The sequence below is a fragment of the Rhinopithecus bieti genome, unplaced genomic scaffold (assembly GCF_001698545.2).
Source record: "Rhinopithecus bieti isolate Rb0 unplaced genomic scaffold, ASM169854v2 scaffold_29928, whole genome shotgun sequence".
NCBI classification, from domain to species: domain Eukaryota; kingdom Metazoa; phylum Chordata; class Mammalia; order Primates; family Cercopithecidae; genus Rhinopithecus; species Rhinopithecus bieti.
The window spans coordinates 4,751,287-4,775,050 of record NW_016814053.1 but is presented as its reverse complement, the minus strand read 5'-3'; the positions used below and the strand labels follow the sequence as shown (position 1 = coordinate 4,775,050).

Genomic DNA, 23,764 nt, shown 5'->3' with positions numbered 1-23,764 from the left:
TAGAATTAGAAAATTTGATTTTTTTAAACATTTGATTATTCTAGAATTTAAAAATAACTGCTATAAATATCTGAACTATCTCAATTTTTATTTTAATATGTATGGTCAATGTCATGATATTAACACAGTTTACTATAAATGTACAAATTGTTACAATGTACTCCCTATTTAATCTTTTTTAGTAACTTTTTAGTTATCAAAGGAAATTGAACTTAACCAAAAAATTCCTTGTCATTATATCAAAAGACAAGTTTCACTAATATTTCAGTGTTCTTTTCCTGAAGTTCAAAAAAAAATCTTTAATTATCTTTGTGTATCTCTCAGCTATCCCCTATTGAAAACCATATCAAGTTTTAATTTGGAACAATCTACTCCTTACATTTCTTTATCCAGCACTTGCATATTTTGTAACAGTTAAAATACTGTATAATAGCCAAGATTGCCACGTTTTCATTATGTGTCTAAATCTTGAGTAAACTTCAAAATATGTGGTAAAGTTAAAAATACTTCTATTGTTCCATTTACTGCAGGCAGTGGGATCAGCTATTCTGGTGAGTATAACTGTACAGGTAGATTAGAATTTGTAGTTTTCTCTGAAGTTTTCTTCTAAAACGTTTCTTCATCCATGCTAGCCTTTATTTGGGAGGTTTCTTGACAAGCTCTGCTGAATCCAGTGAATTAAAATACGAATTTTTTTTTTCCCTTCCTCTCCTAAAACATCTCTAAGGCAGAAAACTCAATATTGATCAGGTAATTTACAGAATGAAGCTTGAAAAAGATGAATTATGTGGTTGGAAGTAATTGTTTATATAACATAATGTCAACAGTAAGCTTTAAGTTGGCAGGGGATTTTTTTTCTTATTGTTAGTAACATTCCATGTTTTTTCTCTCTTCCACTCTTTGCTCTCTCTTACCTCTCTGAACATATGTATATATTTGTCACAAGAATCTGTGTAGTTTAGCTTATATCAAATTTAAATATCATTTACATCTAGTTGGTTAAAAGTCTACATGACTGAGGAAACTTGTGACTTCTGAATAAATTGGCAATTAAAGCTAACAAATTTATATAATAATAGTTGTCTGTTATGTGCCAGATACCATACTCTGGGAATTCTAAATATATTATTTTCCTAATCTATAGAATCAAATATGTCCTCATTTCACTGTAAAATGTAAAGGTTCTTACATGTCAATAAATAAGGAGCAGCCCAGTATAGGAGCTGTTTCTACAGATTGCCATGTAATACTTTGATCTCCTTATAGCAAAAATAGAAAGTTTTGTATATCTGTGATCTTATGGTAGTGACTGAAATATTTTATAACTTCTCATCACTATTGATCAGAATAATTTCAAAAGTCTTCATAGTATTTGAACGGCAAACCTTTTATCATAAAATAATCTTACTGCCATTGGAGAAGTCTGACTTCCAGATTTTTTTTTCCTTCTATTAATTCTCCTAAGTCTTCTGCCACAAAAATGTCAATTTCACCATCACAAACCCAGTTTAGCCACCTGAATTTCTTATTATTAATGCATGAAAAAAATCCAGGAGCTTGGAGGTAAAAGAGGATGGGTATGAAAAATACAAGTAGATGGTTCCCCTTTCTCATTCTGTGTTCAGAACTTTTTTTTTCCATTTGCTAAGTCATCCTGTGGAGATTAATCATCAGCTCTGTTTCATCTCTAGATTCTACCTGTTTCTAATCTTGTTTTTTACTACAATAAAAATTCAAATTTAATATGTCCTTTTTACTTCTGCTTCCTGCCTAAATGTTAAATGTAGCAAGATACTTCAGTTTTTCTGAAAGTGTTTGAATTTAAATAAGACTGGTGTAAGAAGATGGTTTATTTGTGTGAGTACATTTTTTAGAATGTCTTTGCATATGTGTGTGTGTGAGTGTATATGTCAGTTCTAGGGTAGCAGTCTCTCGGATATTGTAATTTTTTTGTTATCTTTATGGATATACATGGAGTACTAAAATTTTAATTAGTAATGGAAAATTATTAAGTTAGTAGAACATTTTTGCATTGTAATCTTTCCAAAATGATTCTTTGAGGTTCATTAGAAGAAAATTTTTTTTTATAGTGTACTGTGGCATTCATTCAGCATGTTCTTTTATTAGCAAAGATACGTTCAACTGAACATATCTTTGTCATAATTTTAGTCACTTTATTTTATTCAGTATTAAACATATTTATATCTTGTGACATTTGACTTTGAAAATTACGGGAAATTGCGTAGTACATTTGAAATTAATAACAAGTCTTAAGGAAAGAACATTTCCTATCCAAAAAGCCACCATTGTTGGGAAAATAATTCAAACTTACAACTACAAAGACTAAAAAATATTATAATCTTTTTAATGTACTGTTACCTCTAAGCTTCTGAAATTTTATACCTCATTAGTTTGAGGGAGGAAAATACCCTTTCCACCTAAATTTTCTCATGTATAAAGCCTTGACTATTCATATTGTCAGATTTTGAATGATCCCATGTGTAGTAATGTGGTAGGCACTTTTGTGAGAGAAATTGACACGGTTTCTACCCTCAAGGAGTTTTAAGCTGATTAGAGTAAATAAAGTCAGCAGATGAAAACACTTACAAAAGAGTAAGTACAAGAAGTCATAGTATTAGACAGTCAATATTACATATTCTGAAAAGATACTTGGAATAAAATGAGTAGATAATCACAATGCAGTGGAATTATTCACATAAGGCTTTCTGGAAAAACCTCACTTAATAATTTAAAACATTTTAAAATACTATATTCAGGGATGTTTATTAAATGCTCTAGGGAATATCAAAGAAACTAATAGTTCTTGCTGACAGGGACATTAAAATAAATAATAATTCCTTTTTCTTCCGACCTTGGCTGTTTGGTTAGGGTTGTTTTGCCATAAACAGATTAGATGTACAGTCATCCCTTGGTATTTGGAGTTTAGCACCACCCGCGCCCACCCCCCCCCCCCCCACCAGATACCAAAATCTGAGGACATCCAAGTCCCTTTAATAAAATGGAGTGGTATTTGCATATGATCTATGAGCATCCTGTTGTATATTTTATTTTTATTTTATTTTTTGGAGACAGGGTCTTGCTCTGTCACCCAGGCTGAACTGCAGTGAAATAATCACAGCTCACTGCAGCTTCTAACTCCCGGGCTCCAGGACCCTCCCACCTGAGCCTCCCAAGAAGATGCACACTACCACACCAGGCTCCTTTTTTTTTTTTTTTTAATTTTTTGTAGAGATAGGGTCTCACTATGTTGCCCAGGCTGGTCTTGAATTCCTGGGCTCAAGTGTTCCTCCTGCCTCAGGCCCCCAAAGTGCCAGGATTACAGGTGTGAGTCACTGTGCCCAGCCCTCTCTTGTGTATTTCAAATAATCTCTAGATTATTTATGACACCTAATACTGTGTGATGGCATGTAAATAGTTGTATACTGTATTGGTTTTTGATTGATAATATTTTTTTTTTTTTGTCCCCAAATATTTTTGGTCTGTGGTTGGTTGAATCTGCAGATCAGGGATGCCAACTATTTAATATTTTCCTCTTTATTAACTTCCCTAACTAATCTCAAAATGAGCATTGAATTAACAAGACATGAAAATTTGGTACACTGTGTAGGTCTTTGTAGCATACAAATAAAGATAACCCACAAAAAGGTAATGACTTTGTGATTTAGATACTTTAATCCAAACTTAGTTCTCTGTGAGAGTTAAAATGAAAATTGATTTTCTTCTTACCCTACCTCCTGGGCTAGAAAATGTTTATCTAGTAGTTTAACAAATGAAAGCCTATTGTTTCACTTGGGATGAAACATAAAAATAGAAATCAAGACTTCAACAAGTAATTTGGTAAACATTAATACTTAAATCTGCTAAATTAGTGTTTCACTCATTTTACATCTTACCTATCCAAACATATATAGTAGTCAGTAAAAAATAGGTTGAATTGCCGGGAGGCGGAGCTGGCAGTGAGTCAAGATAGCGCTACTGCTTTCCAGCCTGGGCGATAGAGCGAGACTCCATCTCAAAAAAAAAAAGGTTGAACTGAATGGGTAAGTGCAGCACATCACTCTGCCCAGAAAATGAGTAAACTCAATTCAGTTGTGAGAAAACTCGTACTGAGGATGGTTCTACAAAATAGTTGACTGACCAGCATTCTTCAAAAGTGTCAAGGTCATGAAAGACAAGTAAATACTGAGGAATTTGTCACAGAAAAGAGTAGACTAAGGAGACATGACAACACAACGCAGTGTGGTACCCTGGATTGGATCGTAGAACAGAAAAAGATACTAGTAGAAAAACTAGAGAAACCTGAATAAAGTCTGTGTATTAGTTGATAGTATTGTACCAGTGTTAATTTCTTAGTTTTGATAATTATACTATAGTTATGCAAGATGCCAACATTAGGGGAAGCTGGATGAAGGATATGTCATAGCTCCCTGTACTATTTTTGCTATTTTCTGTTAAGTCTAAAATTACTCTAAATTACAAAGTTTAAGTCTAGTAGAAGAATTAAAATGAAGTACTAAAAATATTCAATTAACCCAAAATAAACCAAGAAAAGAGGAACAGAGATACAAAAAACAGATGGGACAAAGAGAAAAATAAATGGAAAAATGACAGACCTATTCACCCATATCAGTAACAACAAATATAAATATATTTGTATATATAAGATAGCTAATACTCCAATTAAAAGGCAAAGTGACAGATTGTTTGAGAACGCAAGACCTGACTATAAAGATTACAGATAGATTGAAAGTAAAAGATTGGAATTTTTACAGTTCCAGGTAATTTCAGGTGCCATAGCAGCACAGGTGTTGGTGTCTCTGTAAAGATTTATGACATTTAACAAGCTGATGGATTAAGTATGTATTCCTATCACTGTAGCTGAATAAATATACCCCATACTGTGAAGATAGCATTTCAAAGTTCAATTAAAAAGATGGATGGGTGCTCACCTTCTAACTAGCTTTCCTTTTCTCCTGTCTTTGGTGACTAAGAGGATTCCCACCTTCTAGCTTTTAGTTATTATTTAATTTTTATAAATTTATCTAGCTTTATTTCTCTGAGGTCCAAGAAATATGCCAGGAATTTTCTCATTATAGTTGGCAGGTTTGAGATGTGTAAGACTGCTTCCCTGGGGTTGGAATTTTTCAGGTTACCAGCTTTTCTAAAGGGAAAAGTTAGTTTTTCTGTTGTAGGAATTAGTATGTCATCAGCAGCAGTAACCCTCTTTTGCGATACTCTAGTGCTTTCAGAATGATATAATGCAGAAAGTTTCCTTAAGATATAGTAAGGAAATTTATTGGAAATATTTTGGTATTTTAAATCTTTTCATTGCTATGTAAGACTTTAACATATTAAAATTTTAAATGTTAGCATTAATAAATTAGCATTTGCAGTTATGTTTTGAGTTTATGCATCTTTTGCTAATACTACATAAGAATTTCAAATGACTTTCAAGTGAAAATAAGAATTACATTTGAAAAGAAAGAACCATGTCTATTTAATTTTGTGAAAAGTTTTAAATATGTTTCTCTGGAGGGTGAAAAAAAGTTTTCTTTGTTTCTCTGTGTATAGGGGTGTTTGTCTTTTTTTAATCCTTAAGTTATACTATTATTTTAGAAAAGAAAGCCTTCATTTGTGTACCTTGGCTAGCTTTCTGAAAGCGTTTACATAATTTTAAAACATGGTCAAATGGTCCATATATTTCCCATTTCGTTCTCTTTTAATAATATGGAATTGGTTCACGTTAGTTTTACTACCAGATCTACAAAATCTAGTTTTTGTTTCAAGCAGTAAAGTATCAAGTTTATGTCAGTTTGGTTTACTCTGATATATTAGCATCTTTTTCCTAATGAATTTTTTGTTTAAAACTGTTTCCTGGTCTAAGTGGTACATCTGCTCCTCAGTAACTGACCAGAAGGCACATGAAAGAAGAAACATTTTCAGTGAAGAAAAGTGCATCAGTTGTCATTTTCTACCTCTCCGTGACAAGGAAATGTTTTTATAATCCTGACGTAGCAATCCAGCTTTTAGTTCTAGTTTACAGTTTTTGTAGCTGTCTGATTACATATATATAGATATAGTTATTAAGTGTCTTGTAAGCATGTCTCAATTACTTTTATTACACAAATCTTTGCATATACTACATCTGCATATTCAACAGATTTGTTCAATTTCTAGTATTATAAAACAGGAATTAAGTATTTTTGTATTTGAGCAGTATTTAACCTTCAAATGTCACATTAATATAGAAGGGAGTGAGGATGAAAATCAAATATATTTGAACATAAATTTGAGCTAATCATAAAGATTCTGTAATTTATTAACTGGTGAGAAACTAATTTGTAAGGTTCAAGTTCAAGTGAACTTTTAAATAATTGCTTGCTTAAAATATAAACAAATTTATATAACTACCAAAATTTGACAGGGAAAATGTTGACTTTAAGGTTATCTACTGATTTGCCAAATATCAAGTCTGTGCCTCACTTTACTCTACGTTGTCTGTTTAGTGCTTCCAAGTTGTCACAGCATACATTTTTACTAATGACTTTTTTCATTATTTTATTACAGTCTTTTCAAAGGCAAAGTTAAAAGCAGAGCTTCCAGTTTGATTTTTGTTTTTTAGTAAAAGTTTTGTTTTTTAAAGTCTTTTAATAACTTGAATGGAGTCGAGAAAAGAATATTTTTTTCCCCTAAGGGAAGATTCCATTATACTTCAGTAGTGGAAAGCATCTAGTAGAATGTATGCTGTGGTATCTTCTCAGGGAGACTGCATTAGATATGTAAAATGTTATTTATTGCATTCTCAATTTGTACATCAGCTGTTGGCTATGTCAGTCACAAATTTGGTGAGAGTAAATAACCTTAGTATTGTAAAGATGGAGTTTATAAATCTCTTAGCATTTGAAAATGTTATGTTCTTTTTAAAAAATTATTTCTATGCAAAGACATTAAACATGATAATCACAGTTGTTTTTAATAAATTTAGATATCATTTGCCTTTTTTCTTTCAGTAAAGGTACAGCAGCTATTTGATAAACATTATACTAATGTTTTGCTTTACCTATTCTTAGAAATTATATAAATAAAGCATTTAGAATAATGTTTTTCAAATACAACTCGTTTTTTAAAGTTAATACTAGAACAAAAAGGCAAAATGGCAAATCTCATTTAAAATTTACTTTGAAGCTCAGTGTTTTTGCTTTCTTAGTTGTCTACCACCTCCCTCCCTTCTCCCTCCCTTCTCTGTTCAAATGGAGAAGATATAAGGAGAGTACAGATGCGGCAGGTCTTAAACGAAAGCGTTCCCAAGGTACAGTAATTGTAGTTTTATTTCTCCATGTAGTTATATTCCTGGCTTATAGCATTTAGTTGCATTTAAAGCAAAGAAAGTATTAGTTTTTTTAAAATGTGTCCATTGTACTATTTTGTTTACTGCTACTTTATTATGTGTATAAATATTGGTAAACAGTGTATGTAGTCCAGTAACAGGATGTTTAGATAGATGTTCCCAAACATTAAAATGGTTTACTTTAAGATTATATGTGGATGATTTAAGGAGGAAAAGAATTTTTCTGGCTTAACATTTATCTCTAAATATCTTGGTCTTATAGTTTAACGTTTTAAGCATCTGTTGCTCACAACTATTTTAACAAAATGTGGTTTAGAAACATATAAAAGCTTGAAGTCATGGCATGGATCAGATATGTAATTAGAAAAGTGATTGTTAAACCCTTGCAAAAGATTTTTTTTAGTTTATGAAAAGTTCTTTTATTTAAAAGCTGATCTTATTATTTTCTTTGGAGCTGAAGATATAATTTATGTTCATTATGTTAATTGAATCTTGATCTGGTGTACAGTGTTAGTAATGTGCTGTGGCAGGTAAGTAAAATATAAATTGGTTTTCATAGATTTTGAAATTGCATATTTAATATAACTAAGAAGTACTGTTCCTTATAATGTCCTTGTATCCTAGTAGGCAATAGGTTTTCATAAAAATGTCTTATGATCATAGATCTTGACCAGAGCTATATTTTTTTATATTTAGCTTGAGGTTATTTTCAGCCCATCTTTAAATCAGAAGAGTTAGACTCTGCCTGTAGCTAACTCTGTGGCAGGTCAGTTTATGTCTTTGTACCTCTGTATTTTTGTAAGTAAAATGGGAGATAATATTTTGCCTTGAAAGAATTTTAAGAAAATAAATCTGAAGATGGGTATGTTAATTTTTTCTACCTATATACCAGAGCTATAAAGGAAAAGCTTGAGGCCCTCAAAACATAAGAATTATCAAATTATGAATTGATGGATATGTTTTATCAATTTTTTTACTGCTTCCACAAACATTGCTGTATCTGTGGTATATGTGCCAGACACTGTGATAGGATATTCTTTTTGGTGCTAGGGATATAAGAAATGATCAAGACACAGTCCCTGGCTCCTGGGACTTACGAATTCCTAAAGAATATAGATTTGGAGTTTCTTTAAGGCCTCATTTTCACCAGGCATTACCCCAGTTACAGAAATGCAGCAACCATACTGATTTTTTTTTTTTTTTTTTTGAGACAGGATCTCTCTCTCTGTGTTGCCCAGGCTAGAGTGCAGTGGCATGATCATAGCTCCTTGCAGGCATGACCTCCTGGGCTCAAATGATCCTCCTGCCTCAGCTTCCCAAGTAGCTGGAACCACAGGCACATACCACCATGCCCAGCTAATTTTTTTGTTTTTATGTGGAGGTGGGGCCTCACTGTTGTTGCCCAGGCTGCTGTCAAACTCCTGGGCTCAAGTGATCCTCCTGCCTCAGCCTTCTAGAGTGCTGGATTATAGGCGTGAGTCACTGCACCCAGCCATCCATACTGATTTGAACATCGTGGCAGAAAAACATTTCCTTAATTCTGTATACTAAAATATCTTTAAGTTTTGGATTTGTGCTATGATGAGCAATATCCAGTAATTATTGGCTTCACTATCCATTCCAAAAATACCTCATTTTCTAATAGATTATTCTTTTCCCAGTTTAAAGGTAAATTTTTTTCCCCTGTCTAGCACAGGGTGAAATTATTTTGTCTAGCACTTAGTGAAATTTTTATAAATCATTTGATATTTTTAGTAAAATCAGTAGAAGAAACTGAAGTTAAGTTGCTGTGTCAAAGCTATTGAGAGCTTGAAGTATATATGCCTTAGACCCAATGAAGAGTCAACCACATCACCTGGGAAAGCAGTTGTTTAATTATCAAAACACATAGAAACTGTATATTAGAGGTTAAAATTATGATAGTTAAGTCACTCAATGGTTTAAAAAGTTGCCATTCCCTATAGCAGTATTAATCATTTATAAAATAAAGTCCCTATCCATTAGTTGCTTCACATAACTTTTATGTGAAATAGTGTTTTGTTGAATTAAGTTTCATATCTGAGTTTGTTAGATAACATTGATTTAAAATCTGCGTGTTATAATTTTTCAAACAAATAAAGTTTGTCTTGGAGACTTTCAAATTAGCTTTTCCTTTTTGCAATAGCTGTTCATAGTTTCAAGTTGAGTCGAAACCATGTGGACTGGCACAGTGTGGATGAAGTATATCTTTATAGTGATGCGACAACATCTAAAATTGCAAGAACAGTTACCCAAAAACTGGGATTTTCTAAAGGTAATTGTTAAATATTACTATAGCTTACCAAAATTTTGGGAATCTGACTTTTTCTCTTATATTCAAAATAGACAATTCATGTTCTGTTTTAGTATGTTTTAAATGTATTAAATTTAGTGACAGATTCCTTTTAAATGAAACTTTTAAGTTGAGGTGATGTGTTCGTCAAGGAATAATTATATATTTAGAATGATTTGACAAGATTAATAAATATCTTTTATACTTCTAAAAGCACAAAAGCTGTTAAACCTAAATTGTGGCAGTTGAAATATAGTGTCAAGGAAGATGAGGACTGAAAATTTTCCATCATATTTAGTGACCTGGAGGTCATTGGTGACTTAGATGGATTGATGAGGCAGAAACCAGATCAGCATGGGTTGAAGCGTAAGTAGAAGGTGAAGCAATGAGAATAGACAACTCTTTTTTCTTCTTTTTTTTAAGATGGGGTCTCACTCTCTCCCCTAGGGGACAGAGCAGTCCCCCGAACTCAAGCCTCCTCAAGGGCTCAAGCAATCCTCTGAACTCAGCCTCCTCAGTAGCTAGGATTACAGGGATGCACCACCATGCCCAACTAATTTTTTTAATTTTTTGTAGAAACAGAGTCTCCTTAGGTTGTCCAGGCTAGTTTCAAATTTTTGGCTGCAAGCCATCCTCTTGCCTTGGTCTTCCAAAGCTCTGGGATTACAGACTTGAAATACAGTGCCTGGCCTGACAAATCTTTAGACACGTTTGACTACATGAAAGAAAAGAGAGAATGATACCTGGGGAAGATGTGAGAGCATTATCAAAAAATAAATGTAAAAGAATTTTAAAGTTTGATACAATTTTATACCATATTTTACATTTTAATTTCAATAATGTGCTTTGAATATCTTTTATGTTTATTACTCAGTTGTATTTATTTTCTGAATTACCTTGTGTAACTTTAGCTTAATTGCTTTTGAATGGTTGTCTTTACTTTTTAATTAGTAAGCTCTCTTTGTATACTTAAGTAATTATGTGTTATATTTTGCATATTTTTTCCAGTTTGCCATTTCTTTTTTCCTGATATTTTCTTATTATAATATAGAAGCTTTAAATTTTTACATATTCAATTTGTCTTTCTTTCCTTCCATTTCTTTCTCTTTATGGTTTCCGGCTTTGGTATTGTGTCCGGTTCACTTTATATCACAGCTGATCAATATATACCTTCTTACAGTTTTTATTTCCTCCCCCACAGCCAGTGAAATTTTTTCATAATATTCCTTTTACTTCTTTTTTTTCTTTAAACATATTGTGGAAAATGCTATTTCTCAGATTAAATAGTAAATTTAGAATTAAAATTTTTCTACAGCATCAAGTAGTGGGACCAGACTTCATAGAGGTTATGTAGAAGAAGCCACATTAGAAGACAAGCCATCACAGACTACCCATATTGTATTTGTTGTGCATGGCATTGGGCAGAAAATGGACCAAGGAAGAATTATAAAAAATACAGCCATGTAAGTTCTTTGATGAATACATTCTATATCTAGTCTAGAATCCAAACTTTCATCCAGAGTATAAGAGATATTAACAGTATACTAATTCCACTGCATGTTCCTCCAGTGCCAACTATTCGAACACCTCTTAAGTCATAGATCAAGTATCTGGACCAAATTTTGAGAGAGATTATGTCTACAGGATGATGATGATGTTTGATTTTTTTCTCCCCACAGTATGGAGAAGAAGAGGGATAAGGAAGCCTTTTTTAAGCTAATATGTTAAGTTAATTTATAGTCTAAGGTTGAAAGCAAGAAAAATACCTAGTTTTAGGTTATATCTTACTCTCTGAACTTCAGAAACTAAGAATACTGCAAAGTTGCACAACTCTAAAAGGCTAAGATATTAGCCAATTAGCAGTTTAACCTATCCGATTAATTGCTACCCAAGGAAACTGAACTCTGAATTTTACGTGGAAAACAGTGGATTATTTGCCAACACACCAGACAGGTTATTTACCTCATTAGTTTATTTATATTCAGTTTTATCCTAAAACTTTTTAAGATGTTTTAGGGGTATATATGATATCTGCATGTTTCAAAAACATTAATGACTTCGTTAAAAGGGCATGTTAGGGTTAAGGGTTCCACCACAAACTTGGCTCTGAAATAGCAGCCAGTATAAAGAAAAATATAATCGGTTATAGATGATGCCAAGAGAACAAGTCTGTTGTTGACAAGTCCAGTTTATTTGATTCTGAGGCTTATAAAGGTTTATTTGAGTCCTTATAAAGCAAACGGTGTTATGATACTAGGAAGTATGTCCTCAGCAACACCAGTATAATAATAATGCAATGCTGAGTTTTATTTCACTTTTTATTGTAACATCTCTTAATGTCAGCTAATGAATTAAAGTAAAAATACAATTCAACTTCTTTTTATTATTATTATACTTTAAGTTCTAGGGTACATGTGCACAATGTGCAGGTTACATATGTATACATGTGCCATGTTGGTTTGCTGCACCCATTAACTCGTCATTTACATTAGGTATATCTCCTAAGGCTATGCCCTCCACATCCCCCCACCCCGGTGGGGCCCAGTGTGTGATGTTCCCTACCCTGTGTCCAAGTGTTCTCATTGTTCAGTTCCCACCTATGAGAACATGTGGTGTTTGGTTTTCTATCCTTGTGATAGTTTGCTCAGAATGATGGTTTCCAGCTACATCCATGTCCCTACAAAGGACATGAACTCATCCTTTTTTATGACTGCATCGTATTCCATGGTGTATACGTGCCACATTTTCTTAATCCAGTCTATCATTGATGGACATTTGGGTTGGTTCCAAGTCTTTGCTGTTGTGAATAGTGCTGCAGTAAACATACATGTGCATGTGTCTTTATATTCGCATGATTTATAATCCTTTGGGTATATACCCAGTAATGGCATTGCTGGGTCAAATGGTATTTCTAGTTCTAGATCCTTTAGGAATCACCCCACTGTCTTCCACAATGGCTGAACTAGTTTACACTCCCAACAGTGTAAAAGCATTCATATTTCTCCACATCCTCTCCACCTGTTGTTTCCTGATTTTTAATGATCGCCATTCTAACTGGTGTGAGATAGTATCTCATTGTGGTTTTGATTTCCATTTCTCTGATGACCAGTGATGATGAGCATCTTTTCATGTGTCTGTTGGCTGCATAAATGTCTTTTGAAAAGTATCTGTTCATATCCTTTGCCTACTTTTTGATGGGGTTGTTTGATTTTTTTTCTTGTAAATTTCTTTAAGTTTCTGGATATTAGCNTTAGGTCAAACATTTAAGTCTTTAATCCATCTTGAATTAATTTTTGCGTAAGGTGTAAGGAAGGGATCCAGTTTCAGCTTTCTACATATGAGTAGCCAGTTTTCTCAGCACCATTTATTAAATAGGGAATCCTTTCCCCATTTCTTGTTTTTGTCAGGTTTGTCAAAGATCAGATGGTTGTAGATGTGTAGTGTTATTTCTGAGGCCTCTTGTGTGTTCCTTTGGTCTATATCTCTCTTTTGGTACCAGTACCATGCTGTTTTGGTTACTGTAGCCTTGTAGTATAGTTTGAAGTCAGGTAGCATGATGCCTCCAGCTTTGTTCTTTTGGCTTAGGATTGTCTTGGCTATGTGAGCTCTTTTTTGGTTCCATATGAACTTTAAAGTAGTTTCTTCCAATTCTATGAAGAAAGTCATTGGTAGCTTAATGGAGATGGCATTGAATCTATAAATTACCTTGGGCAGTATGGCCTTTTTCACGATATTGATTCTTCCTATCCATGAGCACGGAATGTTCTTCCATTTGTTTGTGTCCTCTTTTATTTCGTTGAGCAGTGGTTTGTAGTTCTCCTTGAAGAAGTCCTTCACATCCCTTGTAAGTTGGATTCCTAGGTATTTTATTCTCTTTGTAGCAATTGTGAATGGGAGTTCACTGATGATTTATCTCTCTGTTTGTCTGTTATCGGTGTATAAAAATGCTTGTGATTTTTGCAAATTGATTTTGTATCCTGAGACTTTGCTGAAGTTGCTTGTCAGCTTAAGGAGATTTTGGGCTGAGACAGTGGAGTTTTCTAAATATACAATCATGTCATCTGCAAACAGGGACAATTTGACTTCGTCTTTTCCTAACTGAATACCCTTTATTTCTTTCTCTTGCCTGATTGCCCTGGCCAGAACTTCCAGCACTACGTAGAATAGGAGTGGTGAGAGAGGGCATCCCTGTCTTGTGCCAGTTTTCAAAAGGAATGCTTCCAGTTTTTGCCCATTCAATATGATATTGGTTGTGGGTTTGTCATAAATAGCTCTTATTATTTTAAGATGTATTCCATCAATACCTAGTTTGTTAAGAATTTTTAGCGTGAAGGGCTGTTAAATTTTGTCAAAGGCCTTTTCTGCATCTATTGAGATAATCATATGGTTTTTGTCTTTGGTTCAGGTTATGTGATGGATTACGTTTATTGATTTACGTATGTTGAACCAGCCTTGCATCCCAGGAATAAAGCCAACTTGATCGTGGTGGATAAGCTTTTTGATGTGCTCCTGGATTCTGTTTGCCAGTATTTTATTGAGGATTTTCCAGTCGATGTTCATCAGGGATATTGGTCTAAAATTCTCTTTTTTTGTTGTGTCTCTGCCAGGCTTTGGTATCAGGATGATGATGGCTTCGTAAAATGAATTAGAGAGGATTCCCTCCTTTTCTATTGATTGGAATAGTTTCAGAAGGAATGGTACCAGCTCCTCTTTGTATCTCTGGAAGAATTTGGCTGTGAATCCGTCTGGTCCTGGACTTATTTTGGTTGGTAGGCTCTTAGTTATTGTCTCAATTTCAGAACCTGTTACTGATCTATTCAGCGATTCAACTTCTTCCTGGTTTAGTCTTGGGGGAAGGTGTATGTATCCAGGAATTTATCCATTTCTTCTGGATTTTCTAGTTTATTTGTGTAGAGTTGTTTATAGTATTCTCTGATGGTAGGTTGTATTTCTGTGGGATCGGTGGTGGTAACCTCTTTATCATTTTTTATTACATCTATTTGATTCTTCTCTCTTTTCTTCTTTGTTAGTCTTGTTAGCGGTCTATCAGTTTTGTTGATCTTTTCAAAAATCCTGCTCCTGGTTTCATTCATTTTTTTTGAAGGGCTTTTTTGTGTCTCTATCTCCATCAGTTCTGCTCTGATCTTAGTTATTTTTTGCCTTCTGCTATATTTTGAATTTGTTTACTCTTGCTTCTCTAGTTCTTTTAATTGTGATGTTAGGGTATCAATTTTAGATCTTTTCTGCTTTCTCTTGTGGCCATTTAGTGCTATAAATTTCCCTCTATACACTGCTTTAAATGTGTCCCAGAGTTTCTGGTACATTGTGTCTTTGTTCTCACTGGTTTCAAAGAACATCTTTATTTCTGCCTTCATTTTGTTATGTACCCAGTAGTCATTCAGTAGCAGGTTGTTCAGTTTCCATGTGTTTGTGTGGTTTTGAGTGAGTTTCTTAATCCTGAGTTTAATTTGATTGCACTGTGGTCTGAGACACAGTTTGTTGTCATTTCTGTTCTTTTACCTTTGCTGAGGAGTGCTTTACTTCCAACTGTGTGGTCAATTTTGGAATAAATGTGATGTGGTGCTGAGAAGAATGTATATTCTGTTGATTTGGGGTGGAGAGTTCTGTAGATGTCTATTAGGTCTGCTTGGTGCAGAGCCAAGTTCAAGTCCTGGATATCCTTGTTAACCTTCTGACTCATTGATCTGTCTGATATTGACAGTGGGGTGTTAAAGGCTGCCATTATTATTGTGTGGGAGTCTAAGTCTCTTTGTAGGTCACTAAGGACTTGCTTTATGAATCTGGGTTCTCCTGTATTGGGTGCATATATATTTAGGATAGTTGGCTCTTCTTGTTGAATTGATCCCTTTACCATTATGCAATGGCCTTCTTTGTCTCTTTTGATCTGTTGGTTTAAAGTCTGTTTTATCCAAACTGGGATTGCAACCCCTGGTTTTTTTTTATTTTTGTTTTTGTTTTTGCTTTCCATTTGCTTGGTAGATCCTCCTCCATCCCTTTCTTTTGAGCCTATGTGTGTCTCTGCACATGAGATGGGTCTCCTGAATACAGCACACTGATGGGTCTTGACTCTTTATCCAATTTGCCAGTCTGTGTCTTTTAATTGGGCATTTAGCCTATTTACATTTAAGGTTAATACTATTATGTGTAAATTTGATCCTGTCATTATGATGTTAGCTGGTTATTTTGCCCATTAATTGCTGCAGTTTCTTCCTGGCATCGATGGTCTTTACAATTTGTCATGTTTTACAGTGGCTGGTACCAGTTGTTTCATTCCATGTTTAGTGCTTTCTTTAGGAGCTCTTGTAAGGCAGGCCTGGTGGTGACAAAATCTCTCAACATTTGCTTGTCTGTAAAGGATTTTATTTCTCCTTTACTTATGAAGCTTAGTTTGGCTCGATATGAGATTCTGGGTTGAAAAACTTTCTTTAAGAATGTTGAATATTGGCCCCCACTCTCTTCTGGCTTGTAGGGTTTCTACCGAGAGATCTGCTTTTAGTCTGATGGGCTTCCCTTTGTGGATAACCTGACCTTTCTCTCTGGCTGCCCCTAACGTTTTTTCCTTCATTTCAACCTTGGTGAATCTGACAATTAATGTGTCTTGGAGTTGCTCTTCTCGAGGAGTATCTTTGTGGTGTTCTCTGTATTTCCTAAATTTGAATGTTGACCTGCCTTGCTTGGCTGGGGAAGTTCTCTTGGATAATATCCAGGAGAGTGTTTTCCAGCTTGGTTCCATTTTCCTCATCACTTTCAAGTACACCAATCAAACATAGATTTGGTCTTTTCACATAGTCTCATATTTCTTGGAGGCTTTGTTCATTTATTTTTACTCTTTTTTCTCTTCTCTTTTCGCTTCATTTCATTAATTTGATCTTCAGTCACTGATAACCTTTCTTCCACTTGATCAAATCGGCTACTGAAGCTTGTGCATACATCAGGTAGTTCTCGTGCCATGGTTTTCAGCTCCATCAAATCATTCAAGGTCTTCTCTACACTGTTCTAGTTAGCCATTCATCTGATCTTTTCTCAAGGTTTTTAGCTTCCTCACGATGGGTTCGAACATCCTCCTTTAGCTCAGAGAAGTTCATTATTACCAACTTTCCGAAGCCTACTTCTGCCAACTCGACAAAGTCATTCTCCATCCAGCTTTGTTCTATTGCTGGTGAGGAGCTGCGATCCTTTGAAGGAGAAGAGGTGCTCTGGTTTTTAGAATATTCAGCTTTTCTCCTCTGGTTTCTCCCCATCTTTGTGGTTTTATCTACCTTTGGTCTTTGATGATGGTGACCTACAGATGGGGTTTTGGTGTGGATGTCCTTTTGTTGATGTTGATGCTACTCCTTTCTGTTTGTTAGTTTTCCTTCTAACAGTCAGGTCCCTCAGCTGCAGGTCTGTTGGAGTTTGCTGGAGGTCGACTCCAGACCCCGTTTGCCTGGGAGGTATCTCCCAGTTAGGCTGCACGGGGGTCAGGGACCCACTTGAGAAGGCAGTCTGTCTGTTCTCAGAGCTCAAACTCCATGCTGGGAAAACCACCACTCTCTTCAAAGCTGTCAGACGGTGGGGGGTGTTTAAGTCTGCAGAAGTTTCTGCTGCCTTTTGTTCAGCTGTGCCCTGCCCCCAGAGGTGGTGTCTGCAGAGGCAGGTGGGCCTCATTGAGCTGCGGTGGGCTCCACCCAGTTCGAGCTTCCCGGCCACTTTATTTACCTACTCAAGCCTCAGCAATGGCAGACGCCCCTTCCCCAGCCAGGCTGCCACCTAGCAGTTCGATCTCAGACTGCTGCACTAGCAGTGAGCAAGGCTCCGTGGGTGTGGGACCCACTGAGCGAGGCGCGGGATGTAATCTTCTAGTGTGCCATTTGCTACGACCGTTGGAAAAGCACAGTATTTAGGTGGCAGTGTCCTGATTTTCCCGGTACAATCTGTCACGGCTTCCCTCAGCTGGGAAAGGGAAATCCCAGACCCCTTGCACTTCCGAGGTGAGGCGATGCCCCGCCCTGCTTTAGCTTGCCCTCCATGGGCTGCACCCGCTGTCCAGTCAGTCCCAATGAGATGAACCAGGTACCTCAGCTGGAAATGCAGAAATCACCTGTCTTCTGCATCAGTCACACTGGGAGCTGCAGACCGGAGCTGTTCCTGTTCAGCCATCTTGGAACAGACCTCACAATTCAACTTTTTAAAGAAAAAACCTTGTCACATAGTGCCAGGCCAACTCTGATCCTTTTCAGTCTCCATGGCTTATATTATAGGAATCTCTTCCCTCTGATCCTGATTTTACTTTCTGATGAGTTGTATATTACTTCCTATGATGTTTATGTTTTTATGTTAGTATGCAGATATTTTGCTTGGATATCTAGGAACCTGAGAACTAGGTTTACTTGCATATTCTCTCTGGAGCCATTCATAAATAAGAAGGTATCAGTTTGATTTCTTTGAGTACAAGTGAGGGAAATCCTAACCCAAAAAGGCTTAAGCCAAAAGCAGCATTTAGTAACTCATAAAACTGAGGAGTCTAGGAGTTAAATTGCCAAACAAGTCATCAAAATCCAGTTTTATCTGCTCTATCACCTTCATTGTGGAGCCATTATCACACATCTCCTTTGATTCCAAATATTATTTATATAATCTTGTGTTCAAATTCAAGAAGAAATAGTCTTTTTTTCCAAAAGTCCCAGCTAGTCTATGCATTTCAGTGACTAATGATGTTGCATCCAACTTCCTGAATCTATGCATGTAATGCAGGGTATAATTGGCTAAACTTGTCATATTCCCAACCTAGAATCAGATGGAAGTTGACTTCATCTTAACTATAGGAAGAGCTAGATTTACAGATAAAAATCACGAGCTATTATTGGAAGTATGATGAATGAATCCAAGGTGGCTCAAAAAGAAACCCAAGTGTCCACTACAGGGAAGATTGCCATCATTTCTTCATAGACAGGTTAATTTGATGGAAAATTCTACATATAACTTAGTAATCAATGGAAAATATTCATATAAAAAGGAATTCTGCATAATAAACGATTAAAAGATAGGAAAATCTATATGATTTCTTACCATTTCCCTGCTTGCTGTCATTCCTAAGTTCAGTATTCAGGCCTGTACAAAACTTCATCCTTATCAGGGCCATCCTGAAGCTTGTGTGTACTTGTGATTGATTTGACAGCCTTTTGTTCTCTCAGGATTTCTTTAAATCATGTCTTAGATTCCTGGTAATAGAGAGTTTTCCCTCTTAACATTATTTTAGCAAACCTGCTAATGATTAGTTCAAACTAGCTTTAATCACCTTTGTTCCAGAAAAATATGTTTACTACTTAACACAGACTGAGAAGCAAATTTTTAGACAACTTCTGGGAATGTCAGATATAGTTTACTAAAAGGAATAAATGGAAGGCATTTTAAATACAACTGGATTTACTTTTTGTGGAGTTTCCTTATAAGGGAACTAGTCATAGAACTTGTATATCTAATGTCCTAAATTAGTCATTTTAAAGCTATAATCTTAGAAGAATATAAGGAGGTTTTCAATTAAACACAGTGGGTTGAACACATGAGCTTATCTTATTCCCTCCTGAAACCTCTTTGAACATGATATAAAAAAGAATTTTAAAAAGCAGAAAGGCATAAACCCATAAGTACAGAAAAAAATGGGAGAATAAACAATAGTGACAAGAATATCAACAAAACTTATTTTTTTGAACAGGAAATATACACATGTAGTTCACAAAACAAAATATTAAAATGTGGAGTAAAAAGGCTGATTCTCATTTCTGTCTCCATCTTTCCTCATTTTCCGTTGTCCTTGTATCCCCATTTATAGCCTTCTAGATTTTCTTTGGGCGCATGCAAATTTTTTTCCACACAAAACATGCATGCTATAGACTTCTGGACCTTTGTTTGTTTGTTTGTTTGTTTGTTTGTTTGTTTGTTTGTTTTAAAAATGTATTTTGGATTGCTTGAGCCCAGGATTTCAAGACTGTGGTGTGCGATGATCATGCCTGTGAGTTTCCAGTGCACTGCAGCATTGGACAGTGAAGCAAGACCCCATGTTTGTTTGTTTGTTTGTTTGTTTTGAGACAGAGTCTTACTCTGTTCCCCAGGCTGGAGTGCAGTGGCATGTTCTTGGCTCACTGCAGCCTCCGCCTCCTGGGTTGAAGAAATTCTCCTATCTCAGCCTTCCTAGTAGCTGGAGCTACAGTCACACGTCACTACACCCAGCTAATTTTTGTATTTTTAGTAGAGACAGGGCTTCATCATATTGGTCAGGCTAGTCTCAAACTCCTGACCTCAGGCAATCCACCTGCCTCAGCTTCCCAAAGTGCTGGGATTACAGGCGTGAGCCACCATGCCCAGTCAACCTCATCTTTTTTTTTTTTTTTAAATTATAATACTTTAAAGTTCTAGGGTACATGTGCCATAACGTGCAGGTTTGTTAATATACATATGTATACTTGTGCATGTTGGTGTGCTGCACCCATCAACCGTCAGCACCATCAATTCGTCATTTATATCAGGTATAATTGCCAATGCAATCCCTCCCCCCTCCCCCCTCCCATGATAGCCCCGATGTGTGATGTTCCCCTTCCCGAGTCCAAGTGATGTCTATTGTTTCAGTTCCCACCTATTGGAGTGAGAACATGCGGTGTTTGGTTTTCTGTTCTTGTGATAGTTTGCTAAGGAATGATGGTTCCAGCTGCATCCATGTCCCTACAAAGGACGCCAAACTCACCTCCCTTTTTATGGCTGCATAATATTCCATGGTGGTATTATGTGCCAATTTTCTATCCAGTTCTTCACAGATGGGACATTTGGGTTGATCCAAGTCTTTGCTATTGGAATAGTGCGCAATAAACATGGTGTGCACATGTGTCTTTTATAGGTCAGCATGATTTATATCCTTTGGGTTACTATACCCAGTAGTGGGATGGCTGGTCATATGGTAGGTACATCTATTCTGATCCTGAGGAATCGCCATACTCTTTTCCATAATGGTTGAACTAGTTTACAATTTCCCACCAACAGTTAAAAGTGTTCCTATTTCTCCACATCCTCTCCAGGCACCTGTTGTTTCCTGACTTTTTTGATTTGATTGCCATTCTAACTGGTGTGGAGATGGTATCTCATTGTGGTTTTGATTTGCATCTCTCTGATGGCCGTTGATGATGAGCATTTTTTTCAGTGTGTCTGTTTGGCTGTATGAATGTCTTCTTTTGAGAAATGGTCTGTCATATCCTTTGCCCACTTTTTGATGGGGGTTATTTTGTTTTTTTCTTGTAAATTTGTTTGAGTTCTTTGTGATTCTGGATATTATCTTTGTCAGATGGAGTAGATTGCCCCAAAAATTTCTCCATCTGTAGGGTTGCCTGTTCACTCTGAAAAAAAGTATCTTGGAGTATTACTGTTCATGATTTTCTATTTATATCTTTTTCTATTTTTTTCTATATTTATATCACACATATATTTTCTTAAAACCAATTAGTTTACCAATTTTTTTCTAATTGAGAGGAATTATGAAGACTTACTTTTTACAGCTATTTAATGATCCCTAGTTGTACAGTAATTCTTAAATGTTTTTAATCTCTATCTTCTCTTCTTACAATATGAGGTAAACATTCATTGCTCAGAGAACATGGAAGTTGAAATAAGCTTATAACAGGACTGAAATCATGATTTTTGTGCATGCATAGCAGCACAGTAATGGGTCATTGTCTGAGGTATAGTATATTTTTTAATCATTCCTTTTTCTCATTTTCTCTATCCCCCATTGGTCTCAGTAGTTCTTATGAGATATTTAAGAAATAGATTTTACTGCTTTTAGTAAGGCAAATTTGGGCATCTAGCCAGAACATATTCATCTTCTCTCTTCCCTCTCCCTGTCTCCCCTTCCTCTCTTTGGCATCCCCTCCTCTCCCTTCTCCTTCCCTCACTATTTTTTCATTTTTCTTCCATCCTTTTCTTTTTTTTCTTAACAGTCACTCCAGTACTCCAAATGATTCAGTAGACATACTTGTTTGATCAGTTTTTGATCATTTGAGAATTATGATAGCGATCTTGTGGAGGGAAGGATTGTATAAGTTTGCTTTAGAAAAAAACAACATTTTAAGCAGATGTAGTGTTTCCGAGTGAGAACTCAAAGTTAGCGTTTCCCAGTTACATCACTATTGACATTTTTGACTGGATAATTTTTTATTATGAGGGCTGGCCTATACATTGTAAGATGTATAACAGTATCCCTAGCCTCTTCTCACTGATGCAAATAAAACCCTTGGTTGTTAGAACCAAAAATATCTCCAAACGTTGCCAAGTGTCCCTCGAAGTACAAAATTGTCCATGGTTGAGAACCAGTAATCTAAATGAACTCTTGTGTGTGCAAATTCAAACAGCAACACATGTACCACTTCCTAATTACTATATCACAATTATTTACCTAAAAACTACACAGCCATCAAAATTGAATGAGTGGGTAGAAAAATATTAGAAATTTTAAAACTAAACCTTTGAAAAGATGACAAAGAAACTTTAAAAATGTTTCTGCGACCATTACTTGAGTATCTGATGTAAAAAAGGAACTTTTAGACTCTGTGGATAATAAAGAGAACCTGCCTTCAAGTCTAAAGTTTTGGCTATCATTTTATTTTCAGTGATGATAAGGGAAGCACATCTTTATTTTGGCAAAGTAGAATTTAGGCTTCTTAAAATGCCAACTTTGGGGATATGCAAACAATAAACATAATTGTAATGTAATGCCTTTTAAAATATACTGAAAATGAAGATAGACTTTTCAACAAGTACTATTGGGATAGCTAGATTTGCATATAGAAAAAAAATAAATTGGATCTATTGCTCACACAAGGATAAATTTCAATTGGATTACATTTAAGTGAAAGAAATGAAACCAGGACATGGTAGCACATGCCTATAGTCCTAGCTACTTTCCTAGCTACTTGGGAGGCTGAAGCAGGAGAATCGCTTGAGCCCAGGAGTTCGAGGCTGTAGTGCCCTATGACCACACCTATGAATAGCCACTGCACTTCAGCTGGGGCAACACAGCAAGACCTCATTTCTAAACAAACAAACAAAAAAGGCCGGGGGGAAGGAAAAGAAATGAAATTATACAGTATTAGGGATTTTTTTTTAAAGGAGAGCTTGAATTATTCTAGAACTTAGGAATAGAGAAAACCATTCTATGACTTGATCCACAAGAAATAAGGAAAAATATTGATAAATATTATATCATCTAGAAAAAAATATATGCCAAAGAAAAACTAAGTTGAACTGAAAGAAAACATTTTCAACTTATAGATGAAGGATTCTTAATATGTGAAATCATGTTAAAAATAAAAATATGTTCAACCACCTTATGGGAAAATGGGCTAAAGATATAAGCAAGTAGTTCCTAGAAAAGGAAATGGCTTTGTATGAAAAGTCTTTTTTTTTTTTTTTTTTGGAGAGAGTTTTGTTCTGTCACCCAGACTGGAGTGCAGTGGCGCAGTCTTGGTTCACTGCAGCCTCCACCTCCCGGGTTCAAGCGATTCTTCTGCCTCAGCCTCCCAAATAGCTGGGACTACAGGTGCGCACCACCACACCCAGCTAATTTTTGTGTTTTTTTTAGTAGAGTCTGGATTTTGCCATGTTGGCCAAACTGGTCTCAGACTCCTGACCTCAAGTGATCTGCCTGCCTTGGCCTCCCAAAATGCTGGAATTACAGGCATGAGCAGCGCACCCAAACAGATGTCATTTCTTAACTATCAGATTAGCACAAGTTCAAAATTTGACGACATGCTTTTTTGGCCAGGCTGTAGGTAATAGATGTTCTTGTACAGCTGATAGAATGCAATGAAAATGAGTATGTGGCAGTATCTATCAAAATTACATATGTATTTATCCTTTGACCTGGAAAACCTAGTTCCAGGACTCTATCCCAAAAAATATCAGCAAAACTAAAGGACATGCACAAGGCTTTTGATTGCAGCATCACGTAGGAAGCTAGTCAAATGTTCATCAATAAGAGATAGGTTGATAAACTACAGCTATTATCTGTATAATGGAGTAGTATGCAGTTGTAAAATAGG

General features: G+C 35.6%; 1 protein-coding gene across 1 annotated transcript in view; it reads left to right on the top strand.

The window, feature by feature from the left end:
• The window catches only part of DDHD1 (DDHD domain containing 1), a 131,757-nt gene that overhangs the window by 64,855 nt on the left and 43,138 nt on the right, over positions 1–23,764 (top strand). Inside the window, 2 exon segments of the mRNA XM_017849540.1 lie at positions 9,534–9,662; positions 10,996–11,143. Coding sequence (XP_017705029.1) covers positions 9,534–9,662; positions 10,996–11,143 — 277 coding nt within the window.